The sequence below is a fragment of the Bufo bufo genome, chromosome 1 (genome assembly GCF_905171765.1).
Source record: "Bufo bufo chromosome 1, aBufBuf1.1, whole genome shotgun sequence".
Lineage (NCBI taxonomy): Eukaryota > Metazoa > Chordata > Amphibia > Anura > Bufonidae > Bufo > Bufo bufo.
Genome location: NC_053389.1, coordinates 644,010,862 through 644,036,292, shown reverse-complemented (window position 1 = coordinate 644,036,292; position 25,431 = coordinate 644,010,862). Strand labels below are relative to the sequence as shown.

Sequence of the window (25,431 nt, the reverse complement as noted above, 5' to 3'; positions counted from 1 at the left end):
AGGCCCCATAGAAGTGAATGGGGCTGCGTGAAAATCGCAAGCATCCGCAAGCAAGTGCGGATGCGGTGCGATTTTCACGCATGGTTGCTAGGAGACGATCGGGATGGAGACCCGATCATTATTATTTTCCCTTATAACATGGTTATAAGGGAAAATAATAGCATTCTGAATACAGAATGCATAGTAAAACAGCGCTGGAGGGGTTAAAAAATAAATAAATAATATTTTAACTCATTTTAGTCCACTTGATCGCGGCCCGGCATCTCCTTCTGTCTCCTCCGGTCATCACATGATCCATCACATGATCTTTTACCATGGTGATGGATCATGTGATGACCGGAGTGACGTCACCACAGGTCCTTTACCTGTAATGAATGCTCACCACAGGTCCTGTTCAACAAAGGAGACAGAAGGAGATGCCGGGCTACGCGATCAAGTGAACTAAGGTGAGTTAAATTATTTCTTATTTTTTTTAACCCCTCCAGCACTAGTTTACTATGCAGTCTGTATTCAGAATGCTATTATTTTCACTTATAACTGTTATAAGGGGAAATAATACAATCTACAGAACACCGATCCCAATCCCGAACTTCTGTGAAGAAGTTCGGGTTTGGGTACCAAACATGCGCGATTTTGCTCACGCGAGTGCAAAACGCATTACAATGTTTTGCACTCGCGCGGAAAAATCGCGGGTGTTCCCGCAATGCACCCGCACATTTTCCCGCAACGCCCGTGCGCCACACTAAGCATGGACAACAGAAAGAGGAAAAGAGAACTGTCTGAGAACTTGAGAACCAAAATTATGGAAAAATATCAACCATCTCAAGGTTACAAGTCCATCTCCAGAGATCTAGATTTGCCTTTGTCCACAGTGCGCAACATTATCAAAAAGTTTGCCACCCATGGCACTGTGAATAATCTCCCTGGCCGTGGACGGAAGAGAAAAATTGATGAAAGGTGTCAACGCAGGATAGTCCAGATGGTGGATAAGCAGCCCCAAGCAAGTTCCAAAGATATTCAAGCTGTCCTGCAGGCTTGGGGAGCATCAGTGTCAGCGCGAACTATCCGTCGACATTTAAATTAAATGAAACGCTATGGCAGGAGACCCAAGAGGGCCCCACTGCTGACACCGAGACATAAAAAAGCAAGACTACATTTTGCAAAAATGAACTTGAGTAAGCTAAAATCCTTCTGGGAAAACATCTTGTAGACAGATAAGACCAAGATGGAGCTTTTTGGTAAAGCACATCATTCTACTGTTTACCGAAAACGGAATGAGGCCTACAAAGAAAAGAACACAGTACCTACAGTGAAATATGGTGGAGGTTCATTAATGTTTTGGGGTTGTTTTGCTGCCTCTGGTACTGGGTACCTTGAATGTGTGCGAGGCATCATGAAATCTGAGGATTACCAACGGATTTTGGGTCGCACTGTAGAGCCCAGTGTCAGAAAGCTGGGTTTGAGTCCGAGATCTTGGGTCTTCCAGCACGACAATAACCCCAAATATACATCAAAATGCACCCAGAAATGGATGGCAACAAAGCGCTGGAGAGTTCTGAAGTGGCCATCAATGAGTCCAGATCTAAATCCTATTGAACACCTGTGGAGAGATCTTAAAATTGCTGTTAGGAAAAGGCGCCCTTCCAATAAGAGAGACCTGGAGCAGTTTGCTAAGGAAGAATGGTCCAAAATTCCGGTTGAGAGGTGTCAGAAGCTTCTTATTGGTTATAGGAAGCGACTGATTTCAGTTATTTTTTCCAAAGGGTGTGCAACCAAATATTAAGTTAAGGGTGTCAATAATTTTGTCCAGCCCATTTTTGGAGTTTGGTGTGACATTATGTCCAATTTGCTTTTTTTCCTCCTTTTTTTGGATTTGTTCCAATACACACAAAGGGCATAAACATGTGTATAGCAAAACGTGTGTTACTGCAATACTTTTCTGTGAGAAATACTTCATTTTCTTGAAAAATGTCAGGGCTGCCAACATTTACGGCCATGACTGTATTACATGGTTTCTGACTCTTTCCCAATCTGCTGGGATCCTCCAGCTGTCTGCAGATTGCATTGCATTGCAGGTCCTAACTAAATAAAACTTTTAGTAGGATGTAGCTACATTTTGAGTTTGCCATTGCTTTCTGATTGTTGGGGGTTAGACGTCACTTGAATGAAGCAGAGTTCCAGCGAGCACCGCTGTGCAGAGACTCTCAGGATTGGTGGTGGTGGTCTTCGCAGTTGAATAACTAACCATCACAAAGATTTTGGCCTGTCCTTGTGACAGGTAAACTCCTTTTAAAAGGGTTTTCCTAGTGCAACATATCGCTAGGATATGGGATCCGCTCCTATCTGATATTTCTGGCACATTCTAAAGATTTGGCACAAATGTTCAAATAAGAAAACCCCTTTAACCCCTTCATGCATTTTCACAAGCATGTATGTGGGGGAATGTTGTCTTTGGCCGCATCCCCACGTACATGTTTGTGTTCTGATCCGACAGAGCAGGGGCTCTGCTCCTGCACCCATCTGCCAGCATTGCTGAAAATGCCAGTGCTGGCGGACTAACCCTTCAGATCCTGCGGTCAATGCTGACGGTGGAGTTTGCAGAGGGAGGGGGGCTCCCTTTCTGACTCCATCGGTCTCCTGCGCTGAGGTCGATGGCTTCTATGGCAGATACGGAAGCCTAGTAGACTCAGTTGAAAATTAGCTTCCCCATAATGGGACAAAAATGAAAAGTAAAAAAAAAAGTGTAAGAAATAGACATGTTGGGTATCGCAGCATCTGTAACGCTAAAACTGTGCCAAGATAGCCATTTTTTTTTTTTGTCACCTTGCTTCACAAAAAGCATAATAGTGATCGATTAAAAAGTACTATGTACCCCAAAATGGTGCCGTACCTCATACGATCATCAGAGAGGTAAAAAAAAAAAATTGACTCTGAGAAAATGGTAACACAAAAACAGGATATTTATTTGTCAAAAATACTTTTATTGTGTAAAATTGTAAAAAACAAAACAAAAAAAAAACCCCAGTTATATTAGGCATCGCCACATCCATAATGAACTGCCCTATAAAAATATCACCTGATTTACCCTGTCAGGTGAACACCGTTAATTAGTATTTTTTTTTTTATAAAAACTATACCAAAATAGCCATTGTTTGTTACCTTCCTCACAGAAAGCATAATAACGAGCGATCAAAAATTATGTACCCCAAAATGGTACCAATAAAAATATCACCTTGTCCTGCAAAAAAGGAGCCTATACAGAAGACGATTGGCAGAAAAATAACAAAAATAGGACTCAGAATATGGCGACACTAAAACAGGATTTTTTTCAAAAATGCTTTTATTGTGTAAAATTGCAAAACAATAGACATATTAGATATGTGTCCGTAACAAGCTGCTCTATAAAAAGATCACATAATCTACCATGTTAGGTAAACGCTGTAATAAAATAAATATAAATTGTGCCAGAAAAACCATTTTTTGGTCATCTCTCATGACAAAAAGCGAAATATCAATAGATCAAAATGTATCTACCCAAAAATGGTACCAATGAAAGCGTCGTCTCATCCCACAAAACATGAGACCCCACAAGATCATCACTAGAAAAAATAGGCTTTCAGAAAATGGTGACGTTTTTTTTTCTTACTAAAATGCTTTGTATAAAAGTGATGTAACGTAAAAAAAAAAAGGTATATAAAATTGGTGTCTCCGTAATCGTATTGACCAGCAGAATAAAGATAATGTAATTTTTCCCCTACGGTGGACACCATAAAAACAAAAGCCAAAGAGCAATGACAAAGTTGCTGGCTTTACCCTGCTTTTGAAAAAGCTAAATACAGTGATTAAAAAGTTGTATGTGCCCCAAAATAGAAGCAATAAAGATGGCAGCGCATCCTGCAAAAAATGGGGGGCTTATGCAACATTGTACTGGAAGAAATGAAATGTTTCATTTTCACAGGTCACTTGTAAGGGGTTTCTAGTGTAGGAGTACCTTAGGTTCTCGTCAAATGTGACATTTGATTTAAAGAGGACCTTTCACCTGTATAAACTATGTTAACTGAATATGCTGCCATATAGAGCGACGCCCGGGGATCTCACTGCACTTACTATTATCCCCGGGCACCGCTCCGTTCTCCCGTTATAGTCTCCGGTACCTTTGCTTTTTAAGTTATAGTAGGCGGGTCTTCCCTTGTCCTGTGGGCGTCTCCTTCTCCTGGGCTGCAGTGCTGGCCAATCGCAGCGTACAGCTCACAGCCTGGGAGAAAAAAACCTCCCAGGCTGTGAGCTGTGCGCTGCGATTGGCCAGCGCTGCAGCCTAGGAGAAGGAGACGCCCACAGGACAAGGGAAGACCCGCCTACTATAACTTAAAAAGCAAAGGTACCGGAGCCTATAACGGGAGAACGGAGCGGCGCCCAGGGATAATAGTAAGTGCTGAGAGATCCCCGGGCGCCGCTCTATATGGCAGCATACTCGGTTCACATAGTTTATACAGGTGAAAGGTCCTCTTTAAATCAAACTGATTTATATCACTAGTCAGTAAGGCTTGATTTAAATCATAGTTTTCTACATAAAGACTAATTCTTGCTGGTATAACTTATAATATGCAAGTAGATGAAGATTTGTAGAATAACAACTTTTCATATTAGTTTGATTAGGTTGATTCTGTATTCATAGGTTTGTAGAAGTTAGGATAAAGGTATTTTTCTCAACTCTGTTCATGTTATAACATTTTTGCTGTGAAGAAGAGGCATGTGATCTCTGCTGAGTCAAATTCAGTTTTGAGAACTGCAAAAGTAAACCAAGCATCTGTGATATCTTGTAGGCAGAGAAACTGCCCAATAATCTTTCAAAAACCTGTGGAAGAGCATGACATTGTGAATGGATTAATGGAATTTACTTACCAAAAAAATATACAGCCTTATTCTACATAATTAAAAAACACTAATCTTTATTTCATGATGGAATAACCTTTGGATGGTAATATATTTTCCTCAAAAAGCATTTTATATAAAAAAAATCTGATTTAAATAAAAAAATCATTGATTTTTATCCACCCTAATGGCACCCAAAAACCATTCCAGCAAAATCTGCTCTCCAAAAACCATGTGGTACTTTTTCCCTTCTGCGCCCTGCCGTGTGCCCGTACAACAGACAAACCCCCCTGTGAATTATGTATTTAAACAAAAATGTCCAATGATAGGATTAACCCCTTTGAAGATGCAGCTATTTTGGGCCTTGTGCACCTTGTTGCCATAGGCTGAGAGCCATAGCTTTATTTTCTAATCGACTGATCTGTTTAAGGGCTTTCATTTTTGTGGGACAAGCTGTAGTTTTTATTGGTACCAGTTAAGGGTACATATGCAATGTAGATTTTATACTGTTTATTCAGTGTCGGACTGGGGTGCCTAGGGCCCACCAGTGGAATTGATTTTGGGGGCCCACCCTAGAGCTGGAGATATAACTTGTTCATTTTTCAGTCTCGCACACATGAATGTATGCAATTTAGCACACAATACAGTAACAGTATGCTAAACAGAACAGTATTGTGCACTGCAATATATCAAATAGTTTCTCTTTAAAGGGAGTCTGTCATCACAGTTTCACCTTTTTAACCCTTCCCATAGCTTTCTAGCAGCATTACAGTTGATAAAAATGTTACCTTTATAAGCAATCGTGGACTTATAAAACTGGCAAAAATCATCTTAGTAGGATGTGCAAATGAGGGCTCGCAAGTGCCCAGGGGCGGCGTCAACCTCGTAGGTGCCCAGGCAGCTCTGCCTTATCGTCGCTTCCCCCCCGCCCATCCTTTCCCTCTGCCCGCCCATCTTCTTACTTCTTCTTTTGCCGAGATCCCGCGCCTGCGCACTGAGTCCGTTACCGGCACATGCGCATTAATTACTGTGATGCCGTACCAGGAATGGACATCGCATGCGCCGGCCGATGGACTCAGTGCGCAGGCGCGGGATCTCGGCACCTACGAGGTTGACACCGCGCCTGGGCACTTACGAGCCCTCATTTGCATATCCTACTAAGATGATTTATAAGTCAACGATTGCTTATAAAGGTAACGTTTTTATCAACTGTAATGCTGCTCGAAAGCTATGGGAAGGGTTAAAAAGGTGAAACTGTGATGACAGACTCCCTTTAAGCAACTCATTTAGTTGATAACTGTATCTGTTATTTACAGTCAGTAGTTTGGACAGCAGTCACACATGGACCTTCCATGTCCTAGATGAACCACCCAGTCCCCCAGCCTAAACAATATCCAAAGTGAAGGAAATGTTTCCTGCATATTCAGAAGGATAAGTTTATTGAAGTGCTGGCATTAGTGCCCCGGCCTCCTCACAGCTCACCAAGCTCAGCGCCGTTAATTGTATAGCGGCTGTGCTTGGTATCATGTTCAGCCCCTTTCACTTCTATGGGGCTGAGCTGCTCCTAGGCCACTTGATCAATGAACGTGACGTCACATGGCCCAGAAAAATCACAGAGAAGGGCACTGGGCTCACAGGAGCCCCGGTGCCTTCTCAAACAGCTGATCGGCAGTGATCCCAGGTAGGGATTGACCGATTATCGGATTTACCAATATTATCGGCCGATATTCAGGATTTTCAAAGTTATCGGTATCAGCATCTAACCTTGCCGATATGCCGATAACGAATCACGAACATGGATCGCGCTGCTATTAACGCGATCAATGTTCCCTCAGCAGCACAGGGGAGAAGGAAGCGGTCCCTCCCCCCTGTGCCGCTGCTGCCACCAGTGAGAGGCAAGAGGGGAGGGGCTGTGGCCATTGCGCCACCAATGATGTTAACTCAGTTATTAATTCAAATATAGGAGGCGGGTGAATCATATAGCTGCACCTGAGGGGTTAACTGTCGCGGATCGCAGCTACCTCTCATAGGGGTCAGGTGTCGCTATATTTGAATTAATGGGCAAGTTATCTTCATTGGTGGCAGTGGCAGCTTCTGATCAGAGCCCAAGCAGTGTAATTGCGGGGCTCTGATCGGTTACCATGGCAGCCAGGACGCTACTGACGCCCTGGCTGCCATAGTCAGCTCCCTGCTGACATGTGTACTATGCACAGGGCAGCAGGGAGAGTGTAAAGTCCTATTCACCCTGATAGAGCTCTATTAGGGTGAATAGGACAAGGGATCCAGGTTCTAGCCCCTAAGGGGGAGATAGTTATTAAATAAAAAAAAACACCAAAATATTAAGTATAAATATTTAATCTTAGATATATAAATGGCATCTCTTCATTTAACAACAGATTTGTGTAGGAATTTGTGAAAATGCACAAAATATTGGTATAAATTATCGGCTATCGGCCTGAAAGTTCACAGGTTATCGGCTCTAAAAAAAATCTATATCAGTTGATCCCTAGTCCCGGGTGTCAGACCCCCACCAATCAGATACTGATAACCTATCCACAGTCATATGTGACTGATATCAGCCGCTCCTCTTATAACGCTCCAACGCTGATATAACCTTCAGGGACATTACATCCTATGTGACTGATATCAGCCACTCCTCTTATATCGCTCCAGTACTGATATAACCTCCAGAGCAGGGGCGTACATGCAGGGGTCGCAGTTGCGACCGGGCCCGGCACTCCAGGGGGCCCAGCTGCCTGTGGACCCCTGGCCCCGCCCTGCAGTAGTGCTGTGCCTGCCTGTATAAGGGCTGTTTCACACAAGCGAGTCCATTGCGGGAATCACGCTCCGTGTGTGAGTGTGAACCTCCGCTCTGGACATAGCGACATAAAGCTGTCAGTATGATTCTGTAGAAATAAGGTCAAGCAGAGGCACATAGCATTATAAATCATGATGATGCCGTGCGCTCCTGCAAGTCCAGAGAGGAGGATCATACTCACACACGGAGCGTGATTCCCGCAATGGACTCGCTCGTGTGAAACGGCCTTAACCCGGGCGGCCGACCTGGGGCCTGCCGCCCAGTGTTGCGTTTCTGCGCTGCAGTGCCAGGCCAGGCCAGCCCTACCCTCCTTGAGTGAGTCTCCTCCCCCTGATTCTCCTCCCCGTGCGGGTGCGGCGTGGCTAGTCATTTCCTGTTGGGTGGCCGCATCGGACATGACGTTTCCCTAGGCTGCGCAGGCGCACAACAACGCCGAGACGCAGCAGGGAGAAGGCGCCGGAAAAGCTTTCAGGGGAGAGCGTGAAGAAGCCGGTGCCGGTCCGGAAGTGAAGATAAGATTTGTAAAAAAAAAAAAAAAGGTCCTTATAATTGCTCACCACAATATGGTGAGTGAGTTCAGAGTAGGGTCTGATGGGGGCTGGCTTTATAACTAGCTCTGCTATATTTCTGTAGCCTGCAACCTCTGACTGCCCAGTTTGGCTGAAACTACTACACCCAGCATGTTCTGGCAGTAATAGTAAATGGATATTGGTGCAATTCTGAGCTACTAGTCTATATAATACATAATATTATATTGTATTATATAGACTAGTAGCTCAGAATTGCACCAATATCCATTTACTATTACTGCCAGAACATTATGGGTGTAGTAGTTTCAGCCCAACTGGGCAGTCAGAGGTTGCAGGCTACAGAAATATAGCAGAGTTAGGCTACTTTCACACTGGCGTTTCTGGGTCCGCTTGTGAGATCTGTTCAGGGCTCTCACAAGCGGTCCAAAATGGATCAGTTCAGCCCCAATGCATTCTGAATGGATAAGGATCCGCTCAGAATGCATCAGTTTGCCTCCGTTCCGCCTCCATTCCGCTCCGGAGGCGGACACCAAAACGCTGCTTGCAGCCAAACGGATCTGTTCTGAACGGATACAAGCATTTGCATTATAGGTGCGGATCCGTCTGTGCAGATTCGTTTTGGTGTCCGCCTGGCGATGCAGAGCCAAACGGATCTGTCCTGTCTTACAATGTAAGTCAATGAGGACGGATCCGTTTTCACTGACACAATATGGTGCAATTGAAAACGGATCCGTCTCCCGTTGACTTTTAGTGTAAGTCAAAACGGATCTGTTTGCTTTATCTTGTTTTTTTTGTTTGAGGTAATGCAAACGGATCCGTTCTGAACGGATACAAGCGTTTGCATTATAGGTGTGGATCCGTCTGTGCAGATACCAGACGGATCCGCACCGAACGCAGGTGTGAAAGTACCCTAACTGCTGGTGGAGGGAGGTTTGGGGGGGGGGGGGGGGGGGGGGGAGGGGGGCCCCATGGTTCAGTTTTGCATCGGGGCCCCATGGATTGTGTGCACGCCACTGCTCCAGAGACATTACATATTATGTGGGGGTGAGGGGCTGGGAAAGTGTGAAATGCCACTGATGAGAGGGAAGAGGGGGACACTGGGAGACATAACTTCTTGCTCTGTATAAAGTATAGGTGAGATAGTTGGTGGGAAAGGTCTGTGAGGGGCTGGAACAGGGACACAAGATGTGCAGGGGCAGCAGCTTCAGGACTCTCCTAACTTACCAGTTCCCTCCCACAGTAACTTACCCCAGTGCTGCTGTGTGGAGTAGTGGGACCAGAGAAGAGGACTGAACTTTATCCTGGAGGCACAGTGACTCAGAGAGAGCAGCGTCTCCATATCTCCTGCTGCTGCCTCTGCTCCTCTGGCTCCGCCCCCTCCTCACACATGAAGGAATCTCACACTGCAGAGAGGAGGGGGGGGGGGAGCTGTCTGCTCATGTCGGGTCGGTGAAGTTTACTTTGGAGAAAGGAACAAGCGCTGCAAGGTATTGTGCTGTCCCTTTCACCAAAGTACAATGATATGTGTGCCAGTGCTGCAGTCCAGCACCTGATAGCAGCCAGGCGCCTGAAAGAATAGTAACTGCCCTGCCCCTGCTGGTGGCTCTGGCTGTAGTATAAGCAGACAGGCAAGGGGCCCACCGGGCATTTCACCGGCTTCCCTGTGAGCCAGTCCGAGCCTGTGTTTATTCCTGAGGCGGAATGAACAAAAGAAGTGATTATTTTTAATTTTATTTTTTTAATCACTTAAGGACCACAGGTTTATACCCCCCTTAGTGACCAGGCCCTTTTTTACACTTCTGCACTCCACAACTTTAGCGGTTTATTGCTCGGTCATGCAACTTACCACCCAAATGAATTTTACCTCCTTTTCTTCTCACTAATAGAGCTTTCATTTGGTGGTATTTCATTGCTGCTGCCATTTTTACTTTTTTTTGTTATTAATCGAAATTTACCGATTTTTTATTTATTTATTTTTTTGCAAAAAAAAATGACATTTTTCACTTTCAGTTGTAAAATTTACCAAAAAAAACGACATCCATATATACATTTTTCTCAAAATTTATTGTTCTACATGTCTTTGATAAAAAAAAATGTTTGAGTAAAAAAAAAAATGGTTTGGGTAAAAGTTATAGCGTTTACAAACTATGGTACAAAAATGTGAATTTCCGCTTTTTGAAGCAGCTCTGACTTTCTGAGCACCTGTCATGTTTCCTGAGGTTCTACAATGCCCAGACAGTACAAACACCCCACAAATGACCCAATTTCGGAAAGAAAACACCCCAAGGTATTCAATGAGGGGCATGGCGAGTTCATAGAATTTTTTTTTTTTTGCCACAAGTTAGCGGAAATTGATTTTTTATTTTTTTTTCTCACAAAGTCTCCCTTTCCGCTAACTTGGGACAAAAATTTCAATCTTTCATGGACTCAATATGCCCCTCAGCGAATACCTTGGGGTGTCTACTTTCCGAAAGCGTGAGAATATAAATGTCTAACAAAATTTTACGCATTTGGATTCCGTGAGGGGTATGGTGAGTTCATGTGAGATTTTATTTTTTGACACAAGTTAGTGGAATATGAGACTTTGTAAGAAAAAAAAAAAAAAATTTCCGCTAACTTGGGCCAAAAAAATGTCTGAATGGAGCCTTACAGGGGGGTGAGCAATGACAGGGGGGTAATCAGGGAGTCTATATGGGGTGATCACCTCCCCTGTAAGGCTCCATTCAGACGTCCGTATGTGTTTTGCAGATCCGATCCATGTATCAGTGGATCCGTAAAAATCATACGGACGTCTGAATGGAGCCTTACAGGGTGGTGATCAATGACAGGGGGGTGATCAGGGAGTCTATATGGGGTGATCACCCCCCTGTAAGGCTCCATTCAGACATCCGTATGTGTTTTGCGGATCCGATCCATGTATCAGTGGATCCGTACAAATCATACGGACGTCTGAATGGAGCCTTACAGGGTGGTGATCAATGACAGGGGGGTGATCAGGGAGTCTATATGGGGTGATCACCCCCCTGTAAGGCTCCATTCAGACGTCCGTATGTGTTTTGCGGATCCGATCCATGTATCAGTGGATCCGTAAAAATCATACGGACGTCTGAATGGAGCCTTACAAGGGGGTGATCAATGACAGGGGTCTGATCAATGACAGGGGGGTGATCAGGGAGTCTATATGGGGTGATCACTGGTGATCAGGGGTTAATAAGTGACAGGGTGTAGTGTAGTGGTGTTTGGTGCTACTTATTACTGAGCTACCTGTGTCCTCTGGTGGTCGATCCAAGCAAAAGGGACCACCAGAGGACCAGGTAGCAGGTATATTAGATGCTGTTATCAAAACAGCGTCTAATATACCTGTTAGGGGTTAAAAAAATCGCATCTCTAGCCTGCCAGCGAACGATCGCCGCTGGCAGGCTGAAGATCCACTCGCTTACCTTCCGATCCTGTGAACGCGCGTTCACAGGAAATCTCGGCTCACGCGAGATGACGCCAATCGGCGTTAGTGTGACCTGCGAGCGCCGCAGCAATGACGCCTTTCGGCGTTAGCGTGGCGGGAAGTGGTTAAATAAATATTTTATTTTCTTCAATAATAATTACAAAAAAAGCAATTAAACCAGGCTGAAAAAGCGGAAACAAAGCCAAAAACACAAAGCTTATAGACATATGCCATAGATAATACTATAATTTCCACATTAACATAGACGATAGCATTAAGTCCAACACTGTAGACACAAGCATAGTACCTTTAAACCCCGCTATTCCCCCTCTTACCCTTAGCTGCTGTCGCTGATAGCCCGGACCCCGTACCCCCCCGTACCTGTCCGTCTACTCCACCCTTCGAGCTAAGCTAGTCAATACACCTCAGCATAATAACGCGTACCTCACCTACTTCGCCTCTCAACCTCCTCATACAGCTTTATTTGGGACATGATCCGTCTCCACTCCTCAAATACCGGGGAAATGGGGGAACCCCATCTCTTGACTATCAGCACCTTTGCTATCAAACAGCCCTTCAACCAGGCTAATCGATGATCAGAAGGATTAGGATTGTCAGGTATATAATAGCCCAAAATTACAGAAATCATATCTGGTGCACAGGATTGGGGAAGATCCCCCTGCAATGCTTTAAATTCCTGCTCCCAAAAGCGCTTTCACACTGCATTCCCATAAAAGATGGATATATCCAACATTGGGTGTGCCGCACTTTCGACAGGGAAAATCACGTCCACGGTTATTAACAAACTTAGCCTGCATTTGCGGTGTATAGTATAACCTGTGAAGAATCTTAAACTGGATCAATCTATAGCAGGCTGCCAATGTTACCTAAAAATCTGTGGCCAGGGAAGGGGGGAGGTTTTTAATTCCTGTTCCCATTTAAAAGTGCTTTTAAGGGGAAACACCGTGGACAGTGAATCTCGCATTTTCGAGTAAATCTGTGCCATTTTAATCTTTTTCCCTGCGTGAATAAAACAGTAATCAAAGAATAGTTGTTGTTCAGTAATCATATATGTTTTATTAAGTGTAGCGTCATAGGCATGTTTTAAACGTGCATACATAAATTGATCTAAGAAAGTGTTTGTGAAATTAAAGTCCCCTAAAACTTTGAAGCGATCTGCAACAAACAGATGGGCCACGCTAGTGATACCCCTACAACTCCAATAAGTGTAATCAGTTATTTTCGAAAATTCCCCTAAATTCCGATTCTCCCACAGCGGGGTAAAATGAAAAACGTGTCGCACCTGCAAAATCGTTTTCAATGTGTCCCAAACCCTCTGTAGTGTTCTCGCAATTAAACATCTAGTATCCAAAGTAAGAAAGTGTGCAGTTTCTAAATGCATAAAAATATTGTCAAGTGACCTACCTGATACCCTAGTTAAGTACTGCCCTAGTGCATTCTCTCCAGCATTACAGCATCTTTGTATCTGCGCAGAGAAAAAATAACCTTGAAAGAAAGGGAGTGATAATCCCCCATCTGACTCAGCCAGCCACAGATACCTCTGCTTTATGCGGACCCTCTTCCTCCCCCAAATTAAGTCATTTATTAAAACTTCCAATCTATAAAAAAAAAAGCATCTTCTATCCAGATGGGGGAAGCACAGATCGGATACAGAACCAACGGTAATATGATAATGCCAGACGATCAGTTTGCGATATTACAAATTTTTGCTAGGCTCTAATTTTCCCCTTTTACTTTATCTATTACCGGGGAAACATTTAACTCCTAAAATCTACCTATGGGAACACCTATCCTTATCCCCAGATAATCCAGGGAATCATCCCTAGACAAAATACGAACCCGGGAGCCTCCGTCGGGGGCATTTCAATTTAGCGGGAGGAGTGAGGACTTAGCCCAGTTAATTAAATGACCGGACAGTTCACTAAACTCCTCTATCACCTGCATAACGTAGGGGACAGCCTTCCAACCCTGATCCAAAAAGAGAATGACATCATCTGCATAGAGCCTGATTTTATCACTCTCTCCCGCTACCCCGAACCCCCGAATCTGACCATCCAGACGAATCCTGCAAGCTAGCGGCTCCATAAATAGAGCAAATAATAAGGAAGAGAGGGGGCATCCCTGTCGCGTGCCACGCTGAAGCTCAATAATGGAGGAATTTACCCCATCAATATTGACTCTGGCGATTGGTTGGGTGTATAACAATTGAGTCATTGCAATGAACTTAGACCCCAATCGAAAGTGTGCCATAGTCCGCCACAGGAAGGACCACTCTACCCTGTCAAACGCTTTAGCAGCGTCCAGGGACAAGATAGAGTGGTCCGGTCCCCCCCCTACCGATAGGTTCAAGTACGTCCCATACAGATTTTCCTGAATCTGTCTCCCAGGTATAAATCCTGTTTGATTAGGATGAACCAGGGCTGCAATCGCCCGTTTCAGACGATTTGCTAAAGACTTTGCAAAGATATGGGCCTGTAAGACCCAACCTCACTATCGTCCTTATCTTTTTATTTTTTTATTAAGATGATGATTGCCTCCCTAAAAGATGGAGGGAGAGAACCATATCTGTAAGATTCATTTAACACCTGCAACAAAATAGGGAGAAGTACTTTAGCGTGATATCTATATAGTTCGAATGGCAAACCGTCGGCCCCAGGGGATGAGTTATGTTTAAGCGACCGAAGAGCATCTTCCAATTCTGCCTGTTGTAGAGGGTGATCAAGCATTCCAGTTTGAAAGGAAGAGCATTTCTAATTGGTCCAAATAGTCATCGATATTAGAAGCTACATGCTGTTTCGGATCTACAGTCAGGTCCATAAATATTGGGACATCGACACAATTCTAACACTTTTGGCTCTATACACCACCACAATGGATTTGAAATAAATCAAACAAGATGTGCTTTAACTGCAAACTGTCAGCTTTAATTTGAGGGTATTTACATCCAAATCAGTTGAACGGTGTAGGAATTACAACAGTTTGCATATGTGCCTCCCACTTGTTAAGGGACCAAAAGTAATGGGACAGAATAATAACCATAAATCAAACTTTAACTTTGTAATACTTGGTTGCAAATCCTTTGCAGTCAATTACAGCCTAAAGTCTGGAACGCATAGACATCACCAGACACTGGGTTTCATCCCTGGTGATGCTCTGCCAGGCCTCTACTGCAACTGTCTTCAGTTCCTGCTTGTTTTTGGGGCATTTTCCCTTCAATTTTGTCTTCAGCAAGTGAAATGCATGCTCAATCGGATTCAGGTCACGTAATTGACATTCCACTTCTTTTCCTTAAAAAACTCCTTGGTTGCTTTTGCAGTATGTTTTGGGTCATTGTCCATCTGCACTGTGAAGCGCCGTCCAATGAGTTCTGAAGCATTTGGCTGAATATGAGCAGATAATATTGCCCGAAACACTTCAGAATTCATCCTGCTGCTTTTGTCAGCAGTCACATCATCAATAAATACAAGAGAACCAGTTCCATTGGCAGCCACCACCATGCTTCATTGATGAGGTGGTATGCTTAGGATCATGAGCAGTTCCTTTCCTTGTCCATACTCTTCTCTTCCCATCACTCTGGTACAAGTTGATCTTGGTCTCATCTGTCCATAGGATGTTGTTACAGAACTGTGAAGGCTTTTTTAGATGTCTTTTGGCAAACTCTAATCTGGCGTTCCTGTTTTTGAGGTTTACCAATGGTTTACATCTTGTGGTGAACCCTCTGTATTTACTCTGGTGAAGTCTTCTCTTGATTGTTGACTTTGACACACATAAACCTACCTCCCGGAGAGTGTTCTTGATCTGGCCAACTGTTTTGAAGGGTGTTTTCTTTACCAGGGAAAGAATTCTGTTTTCCGTGGTCTTCCGGGTCTTTTGGTGTTGCTGAGCTCACCAGTGCAGTCCTTCTTTTTAAGAATGTTCCAAACAGTTGTTTTGGCCATGCCTAATGTGTTTGCTATATTTCTGATGGGTTTGTTTTGTTTTTTCAGCTTAATGATGGCTTGCTTCACTGATAGTGACAGCTCTTTGGATCTCATCTTGAGAGTTGACAGCAACAGATTCCAAATACAAATAGCACACTTGAAATGAACTCTGGACCTTTTATCTGCTCATTGTAGTTGGGATAATGAGGGAATAACACACACCTGGCCATGAAACAGCTGAGAAGCCAATTGTCCCATTACTTTTGGTCCCTTAACAAGTGGGAGGCACATATGCAAACTGTTGTAATTCCTACACCGTTCACCTGATTTGGATGTAAATACCCTCAAATTAAAGCTGACAGTCTGCAGGTAAAGCACATCTTGTTCGTTTCATTTCAAATCCATTGTGGTGGTGTATAGAGCCCAAAATGTTAGAATTGTGTCGATGTCCCAATATTTATGGACCTGACTGTATATATAGTAGAGAAAAGAAGTGATTATGGTATTATTATTTTTTTTTTTTTAAGGGATAATTCACAGTTTTATGGGGATGGGTTATTATGGTTGTGGTGATACCAGTCATGTACTTTTGTATTTCTTTATATTTTGAGAGGTTAAATGGTAGGATGTGCTCCTGTACTTTACATTTCTAGGTCTGTGCACTAGGTGTGTGGCTGCGAGGCCATGCCTGTTCACTCCACTACTAGAAGTCACCAAATCTGTAGAGCACTTTTGTCCTCCATGTAGAGGAACAGAGGAGCTCCTGTCTTTTTTAGAAAGTGATGTGTGTAGCTATCAAGTAGCCACCACGTAACTTCTAGCTCCTAGCCTCCACAGGTTAGCCACAGGCCCAGTTCATGGCTGATCCTTCTTGCTGGGCACATTGCCTGCTGTGTCAGAGACTTGCCTGCTCTATGTGCCGTCCTTGATGTCTTTCCTTATCTGAGGATTCTTTAGAAGTATGCAAGTATGAGCTTGGGACCTATAAAAACAAAACTACATTTAGATAATATCTTCTGATGCCCTTTAAGATTTTATTTAGTAATACCCCAATTATTTCTCTGTAGCCAGTGATTGGCAGCTCTATAACTGGCAACATGTATCTAATCTGGCATTTTCTGGCCTTCCACAGGTATTCTAAACAATCAGATGCGGACACACTCACAAACACTTCTTGGAAATCTGCAGTACACATGCCAATGCTGTTGTTGTTGTTGTTGGCACAACATCGTCAACCTTGTAGATCCAGTATCAGCACATCAGTGTTGTGCTTTTGCAGGGCAGCAGTGAATTGACCTTGGCACAAGGATCGGTTACTTTACCATGATATTAAAGTGGTTTTCTGGGACTAACATACTGATGACCTATCCATAGGCTAAGTCATCAATATGTGATCGGTAGAGGTCCAACACCTGGCAGCCACAGGTTCCAGTAGTAAATGGTGTTTGGTGGGCGTTCTCCTGTACTGCAGCTCACCTCCAGTCCACTTGAATAGAAGCATTAACTGCAGTACCCGAGAATGGCCACAACACTGCGTACAGAGCTGTGGTGTTCCGATTCCGTACACTGTTTTCTTTGTCGCTAAAAGCTGATTGGTTGAGGTGCCAGGTGTCTGACGACCACCAGTCTCTTATTGATGACATAAAAGGGTTATTCAGCAGACCCCCAGCGTTGACAAACCTGCGGAGTGAATCCTACTTACCTGATCTCCTTTGCTCCCCCTGCAGATCACCGGTCTCCCTGCCGCAACATCCAGTTTGACATGGATCATGTGGACGCTGCAGCAGTGACTGGCCACACTAGTGACTTGTCTCCCCTCTGTGAATCATGTCACTGGGTCACATGCTGTGTCCATTTATTGGCTGCGGCAGCCATGTGACCCCCATCAAACCAGATGTTGATACAGGGAGACTGACAATTTGCAGAGGGAGCCAGAACCCAGCAGCAGGGATTAGGTATGATTTGCCACTCTGGAGGGTCTGACTGTAAGGGTCCATTCACATGTCCGTAAGTGTTTTGCTGATCCGCAAAACACGGACACTGGCAATGTGCATTCCGCAATTTGCTGACCGCACATCGCCGGCACTAGAATAGAAAATGCCTAATCTTGTCCGCAATTGCGGACATGTTCTAGGACATGTTCTATTTTTTGCGGAAGCACGGGTGCGGATCCGCGGATACAGACAGCACATTCCGGCCCCATTGAAAATGAATGGGTCTGCACCCGTTCCGCAAAATTGCGCAACTGATGCGGACCCATTTTGCGGACGTGTGAATGGACCCTTAACCTCTGGATAGATCATCAATATATAGGTCCTGGATAACTTCTTTAAAGGGAACCTGTCACCGAGATTTTGTGTATAGAGCTGAGGACATGGGTTGCTAGATGGCCGCTAGCACATCCGCAATACCCAGTCCCCATAGCTCTGTGTGCTTTTATTGTGTAAAAAAAACCTATTTGATACATATGCAAATTAACCTGAGATGAGTCCTGTACGTGAGATGAGTCAGGGACAGGACTCATCTCAAGTTAATTTGCATATGTATCAAATAGTTTTTTTTTTAAACAATAAAAGCACACAGAGCTATGGGGACTGGGTATTGCGGATGTGCTAGTGGACATCTAGCAGCCCATGTCCTCAGCTCTATACACAAAATCCAGGTGACAGGTTCCCTTTAAGGAAATTCCACCAAGCGTAGGGTTACTACATAAATTCTAGTTGATCCAGCGTGGGAATATTTTGATCAATGTCAGATTATAATTTCCAAATCATAAAATCTGAGATTAAAGGATTTTTCTTTTACTTTGCGAAGCAATATTTTGGGGTACCATTATAAACCATTACGCACATTAGTAACAAAAGTCATTATTTTTTTTTTAGATTGCCATCAGACTCAAACTGCTCGACTCCAAATCAATCACCAGGAGATAAAGCGATTATAATGTCTCCCGAAGAGAGAAAACTACATGACAGGAAACATCTGGATGACATCACTGCTGCTAGACTTCCGCCACTTCATCACTCTCCAGCCCAGTTACTACCTCTGGAGGAATCTCTAGCACTTCAGATGGCACAGAAAGTTACTTATGAGGTAATTTTCTTCCTTTCATGTTTATCTGACTCGCAGACACAGCAAGGCTAAGTGAAGGTGACCATTATAACCAGATTACATTTTATAGTGAAGGAAAGTAACGGATTGCAGGAAAATGCTCCAAACTTTATCAGGGGCCTGTGCCTTTTAATGAATTTGGAGTAAAGTGAGGAACCGCACTCAGTTCAAAAGGTGTCACCTGTGCCAATCAAGGGCTGTTAAGCCGTTATCCAAGTAATGAAATATTGAGGCACTCAGGTTGAAAATTTTGCAATTCAAGTATAGTTTTATTTCATATTTTCTGCATCATCCATTTGCCTGTGGTACATATAAATGACAGACTATTTCTGACCAGACGTTTCGGTCACGACGGACCTTCATCAGCGGTCATATTATCTGTAGGGTGGGTAGAGGCATTCCTGGGGCGCTGCATCCAAAATTTTCAACCTGAGTGCCTCAATATTTCATTTCTTAATAAATTTGGTTCTTCTTACCCCAGCTGTCTTTTTGCTAAGACTGGTGTATGAAATGTCATTCTTAGTGAATTAGCCCCAGTGTATTTCTGCTGTCGATTCTTTATTTTTTTTTATCTTCCAAAATCTAGTAAGAGTGTTCAGTTCATGGTTTCCGTTTATTGACTTATAATAGGGTCTATTGAGATTTGTCTCACAGTAAGGCTTCTTTCAGACATCCCTGTCAGTAGAGAGCTGCGGTCACAGTAATGAGTAGGGAGACCAGCAAAAGCGGTCTCGCTGTGTTGCATTGTTGTAGCATCCTGCTACAACGATCCATCGTAGTGTAAAACAGCCAGCAGGGGAGCACTTTTCTTGATGTGAGATCTAGGGCTCATGCACACAAACATATTTTCTTTCCGTGTCCGTTCCGTTTTTTTTTTTGCGGACCTTATGCAGAACCATTTCAATGGGTCCGCAAAAAAAAACGGAAGGTACTCTGTGTGCATTCTGTTTCCGTATTTCCATTCCACAAAAAAATAGAAACTGTCCTATTATAGTCCGCATTACAGACAAGGATAGTACTGTTCTATTAGGGGCAAAATACGAAATGCACACAGACGTCATCCGTATTTTTTGTGGATCCGTTTTTTGCGGATCGCAAAATACATACGGTCGTGTGCATGAGCCCTAACTCTGAGCCTGCGGGGTGTGAATTAACCCTTTCCTACCCTGACTGTAGCAGGAAGGGGTTAATTCACTTTTTCTTTTTTCCATTCCAGTAAAAAAAAAATAAGTTTTTCTATAGTAATATTTGTGAAATAACAGAGATCAAAACAAGTAAGGGTGCATTCACATCACCGTTTAGCTTTCCGTTCTTCTGATCTGTCAGAAGAAGAGAGGGAAAAAAAAATAACGGCTGGCTGCCTTTTGAGTCTGTGCCTGGTCGGCTGGCTACCTTTGGAGTCTGTGCCTGGTCGGCTGGCTGCCTTTGGAGTCTGTGCCTGGTCGGCTGGCTGCCTTTGGAGTCTGTGCCTGGTCGGCTGGCTGCCTTTGGAGTCTGTGCCTGGTCGGCTGGCTGCCTTTGGAGTCTGTGCCTGGTCGGCTGGCTGCCTTTGGAGTCTGTGCCTGGTCGGCTGGCTGCCGGGCTGACTGGCTTTGAATATATGCCTGACTGGCTGACTGATAGTGCTTGCAACAGTATCTGGATGAGGGTACCTGGCTCTGAGAAGGTGTCTATGTGAGATGCCACCATGTCTTGGTGGCTGTCTACCTTTATGGCTATGCCTGCATGGTGATCTGGTTCTGTGGCTATACCTGATTGACAGTTCGTAGTTTAATGATCTACAGTAAGCATAGTATACCAACAACGGGAGTGAAGCGCTTGCTATTACTTACCGCTCCGTGGTCACCTCCCTGCCCGTACCGCGCTGCACTGGATCCTGACACATCATCAGGTCATAGTGCACGTAAGCGCACACTATGACCCGACGCTGTGTGACGTCAGGATCCAGTGCAGTGCACGGAGAAGAAGAGTAAGAAGCTGTGGAGCGGCGCCCCTACAGGAAAGGTAAGTATTTTATTTCAGTGGCGCTGGGGACATGGCACTGAATGGGGACAGCCGGCAATGGATGGCATGGAGGGGCAGATGGGAGTGGGGGACATGGAGGGGCTGATCTGATGGCACTGGGGGAGTAGGGGAACATGAAGGGGCTGATCTGATGGCACTGGGGGAGTAGGGGAAATAAAGGGGCTGATCTGAAGGCACTGGGGGAGTAGGGGGACATAGAGGGGCTGATCTGATAGCAATGGGGAACATAGAGGGGCTGATCTGATGGCACTGGGGGAGTGGGGGATATGGCAATGGATGGCATGGAAGGGCTGATGGCACCGTGGTGGGAGAGAGCTGAAGGCACTGGGGTGGGGGGAGCTGATGGCATTTGGGGGATAGTGGAGCTGATGGCACTGGTAGAACTGATGCACTTGTGCTGATCACACAAGGGGGACCGAAGGGTGTTGGGGACTGATGGCAGGGGGTCTGATGAGTTTTTTTTATAAAGGAAAACAGTCTATTAATTCATTTTTTCTTAATAGATTACTCGATTAATCATAAAAAATAATCGATTACTGAAATAATCGTTTACTGCAGCCCTACTCACCAGAAAAACCCTATAAATACTTGCCAACAATCTAGAACTTCCCAGGAAGTCACTGGAGGGTTGGCGGTTGTCTGCTAGAGTTCTTCATGCAGTAGTTTCCGGAAGTGGGGACCCTAGGAGGTCTAAAGGGCCCAGGGAGCTTTTTGGACCTCTTGCAGCAGATCCGTGAGCTCATCCAGAAAAGGCATGGATGCCAGATTGCGAGAAAATTTGGAGATTTTGGCATCTGAAGTTCTTCTGGTCCTCCAGTAGATCTTGAATCACGGGGTGGGGAGTGAGTTCCCCGCTACGTGCTCCCTGAAGATTCAACAGTACAGATGGCATACCTTGGAAGGGCCATTTGTCTCAGAATATAATCTGCACCAAAGGAATCAGTGTTTAGCAATCATCTTCAGTTTGATCATTTTGCATCAAGATAAGTACTTCTCGAAGAATGTTTTGTTAAATCTGTTACGATTTAAGGTTAACACTTGATGACAAACCCATATAAGATTTATTTTATAAGATCATCCTGGGTTTAAGGTATAATGTTGAAATTCCTAGGTTAGGATGTTTATTGTTCCCACCTTTTTAGTTTGGACCTCTTGTTAAGCCTTTGGGGTCTTCTTAGCTTAAGACTACTTTTCAAGCACGTCCCGAGGGGTGTTTTTTATTTCTGGTATTCGATCTCTCTATGGTTCTGTCATGGGTGAAGGGAAAAATGATAATTACACTTACCGGTAATTGGATTTTCCAGAACCCATGACAGCACCTCGCTAATTCCCTCCCTGGTGCTTATGGTTGATGAGAATGGTTTCTGTCTTTCAAGTAAAAAGAAAAAGGAAGAATGAGGTTATAGGAATTCTATTTTGTACGGCTTCTACTGATCTTCTCTGGAATCAACACTGAGGGAGGAAGTGGGTGTTCCCTTTTTGATTGCTCTGGGGCTTCCTGTCCAGTTGTGGTGGCGGATCCATCTCTTTATGGTGCTGTCATGGGTTCTGGAAAATCCAATTGCTGATAAGAGTAATATCATTTTCCTCCAACTGTGAGGGGAAAAGTGGCAGTGCGTCTTATGGTCTGATCTGAGGCTGATGGAGCTTTTGGATCTGATCTGAGGTCTGATGAGAATTTTTATTTTATTTTTTTATTTTTATTTTTTTCTTCTCCAAATCTTAGGTGTGTGTTATAGTCTGGTGCGTCTTATAGACTGAAAAATGCGGTATGTTACCAATAAAAAGTACAAGTCATCTTGCAGAAACCAAGCCCTCACATACCTTTATATAAAGAAAAGTAAAAAAAATTATGGGTCTTGGGATGCAGCGATGCAAAAACAATATTTCTTTTTTAAAGGGGTTTTATTGTGCAAAAGTATTAAAACGTAATTTTTTTTAATTTAATATCAGTGTAATCATACTAACCTAGAGAATAAAGTTATCCTGTTATTTATGGCGAAAAAATGAAAGCTGCAAAATTCATAATGTAAAACTCAATGGTGATGGTGCTGTTTTTTCCACCCCCCACTAGAAAGAGTTAATAAAAGTTCATCAGTAAGTTGTGTGTACCCCAAAATGTTGCCATTAAAACTATGACTTGTTCTGCAAAAAAAAGCAAACCCTCCTATGGCTACATTCACGGTATGGAACGATGAAAAAATTTGCTTGGTTGCTAACATCCAAAACGGGTCACTAAGGCATTAAAGAGGTTTTCCAGCAGTAAGATAAGGACGTCTTATCCTCAGGAATAGGTAATCATTATCTGGTTAGTGAGGTTTCGACTCCTAAAACCTCTGCTACGACTCGTGCTCATCACTCACAGGACCTAGGGGCAGCTCAGTCCCATTTAAGTGATTGGGTCTGGGCTGCATTAGCAAGCACAGCCGCTATATACAATATATGGCGGTGTGCTTTTTATGCTGTGAGAATAGCTTATGAATATTTTACTCCCGGGTCAGGGAATCTGGGTAATAATAGTTTATTGAGGTATTGTACATAAGTGAATATGGCTTCTCCCTCTGCTCTCTGAATACACCCTGAGGTGCCTAACTTTAGCTTGACCCTACCATCCAAGCTTATAGTTATAAAGAGACACACTGCCTACCATGTGGCACATAAAATCTCACATCCTCCTCTGCCATCCAGTGGCATTCACCCTCGAGAGAACTCGTTCTACCCTGTATCACGTCTCAGAGCTGTTGGAGCTGGTTTATTGGTTTTTGATCAAGAAAATGTTGTGCCTGCTTTATGCATGAGATGCATATCTGTGATTTTCAGTCATCCACGTGTAAGTGTGGATGGAGAATAGGTTATACCATGCAGGACTGCTAAGAAATTTACATCCCAGTCATGTCCTTGCAGTTCTGTTTGCAGACACGAGCTCATTTGTAAGGGCTCTTTCACACTTGCGTTGTTCTTTTCCGGCATAGAGTTCCGTCGTCGGGCTCTATGCCGGAAAAATCCTGATCAGGATTATCCCAATGCATTCTGAATGGAGAGAAATCCGTTCAGGATGCATCAGGATGTCTTCAGTTCAGGACCGGAACGTTTTTTGGCCGGAGAAAATACTGCAGCATGCTGCGCTTTTTGCTCCGGCCAAAAATCCTGAACACTTGCCGCAAGGCCGGATCCGGAATTAATGCCCATTGAAAGGCATTAATCCGTATCCGGCCTTAAGCTAAATGTCGTTTCGGCGCATTACCGGATCCGACGTTTAGCTTTTTCTGAATGGTTACAATGGCTGCCAGGACGCTAAAGTCCTGTTTGCCATGGTAAAGTGTAGTGGGGAGCGGGGGAGCAGTATACTTACCGTCTGTGCGGCTCCCCGGGCGCTTCAGAGTGACATCACGTCATCCATGCGCATGGGGCGCTCCGACGTCATTCTGGAGCGCCCCGGGAGCCGCACGGACGGTAAGTATACTGCTCCCCCGCTCCCCACTACTACTATGGCAACCAGGACTTTAATAGCATCCTGGCTGCCATAGTAACACTGAACGCATTTTGAAGACGGATCCGTCTTCAAATGCTTTCAGTTCACTTGCGGTGTTACAGATCCGGCAGGCACTTCCGGCAAATGGAGTGCACGACGGATCCGGACAATGCAAGTGTGAAAGAGGCCTAAGGCCAACTTATTATCGGCAATGAAATTTGTTTGCTGTGTATTCTACTAAGGCATTCACGTTTTTATATCCGTAGGAAAAACAAGCTAAGCTTGCCGCACAAAAGCTTTTCGAGAAGCTGAACATTAAAATGGGACCTTTTAATCCTGAAGGAGATTCATACATGAAATACAGAGATCCCAGAGCTGACGAATAACCTGCGGGTGGATTTGTGGTGTGACTACCACAATGAAGATTGGGAATATATCACCCTGGTTGGCCTTATATACATGAAACTGATGCATGATGGCTATATGCAGTGTACAAACTAGTATGACTAGCAAATGGAAGTTCACTGTGCATCTAATGCTTACTCACATGTTTTCTCAATGCGCTTTTCCTCCTAAAGAAATGTTTTTTTTTACAAAATGCATGGTGACACCGCTATTGGGGCTTATTCAGACGGCCGTATGCTGTCTGCAAAAATGCGGATCCGTTTTTTTGCAGATCCGATGCGGTCCCATTCACTTCTATGGGGCCCTTTTCTTCCATTGCGCGGCTCAGCAAAAAAATGAAACCTGTCCTTTACTTGTCAGTGAAAATCAGGACATGGCCCTATTGAAGCCTATGGATCAGCAAAAAAACGGAATGCAATCCGTTTTTTTTGCGGACATGCTGAACTGTCCGCAAAAAAACGGATCCGCGGACAGCATACGGCCGTCTGAATGAGCCCTTATACATACAGCTCAGTGAGCTATGGGTTTCTTGGCTAGAGTTACCGTTTGGTTTTTTTGGCAGCTGAACATATCTGCAGATTCCAGTATAACCTTGACACAGTAACCTCTGCATAAGGATTCTAAAATGAAAATGAATTTTTTTTTATTTTTTGCAGTCAAAACCAATATCACACTAATTTTACAATCATGGGGGTGCAGGACCCTGAGAAATAGAGCGGTCCTTGAAGGATATTCTAAGAATTTATGACTGATGACCTATCCTCAGTATAGGTCATCCGTATCTGATCGGTGAGGGTCCAACCCCTGGGACCCCT

At 44.1% G+C, this 25,431-nt stretch overlaps 1 protein-coding gene across 1 annotated transcript in view; it reads left to right on the top strand.

Moving 5' to 3' along the window:
• The window catches only part of POLR2M (RNA polymerase II subunit M), a 31,722-nt gene extending 6,792 nt beyond the window's left edge, over positions 1-24,930 (top strand). The window contains exons 3-4 of the mRNA XM_040413892.1: positions 18,486-18,696; positions 24,478-24,930. Of these exons, the coding sequence (XP_040269826.1) occupies positions 18,486-18,696; positions 24,478-24,597 (331 nt within the window). The 3' untranslated portion in view covers positions 24,598-24,930. The remainder of the gene's footprint in view (positions 1-18,485; positions 18,697-24,477) is intronic.
• Positions 24,931-25,431: the final 501 nt, after the last annotated feature.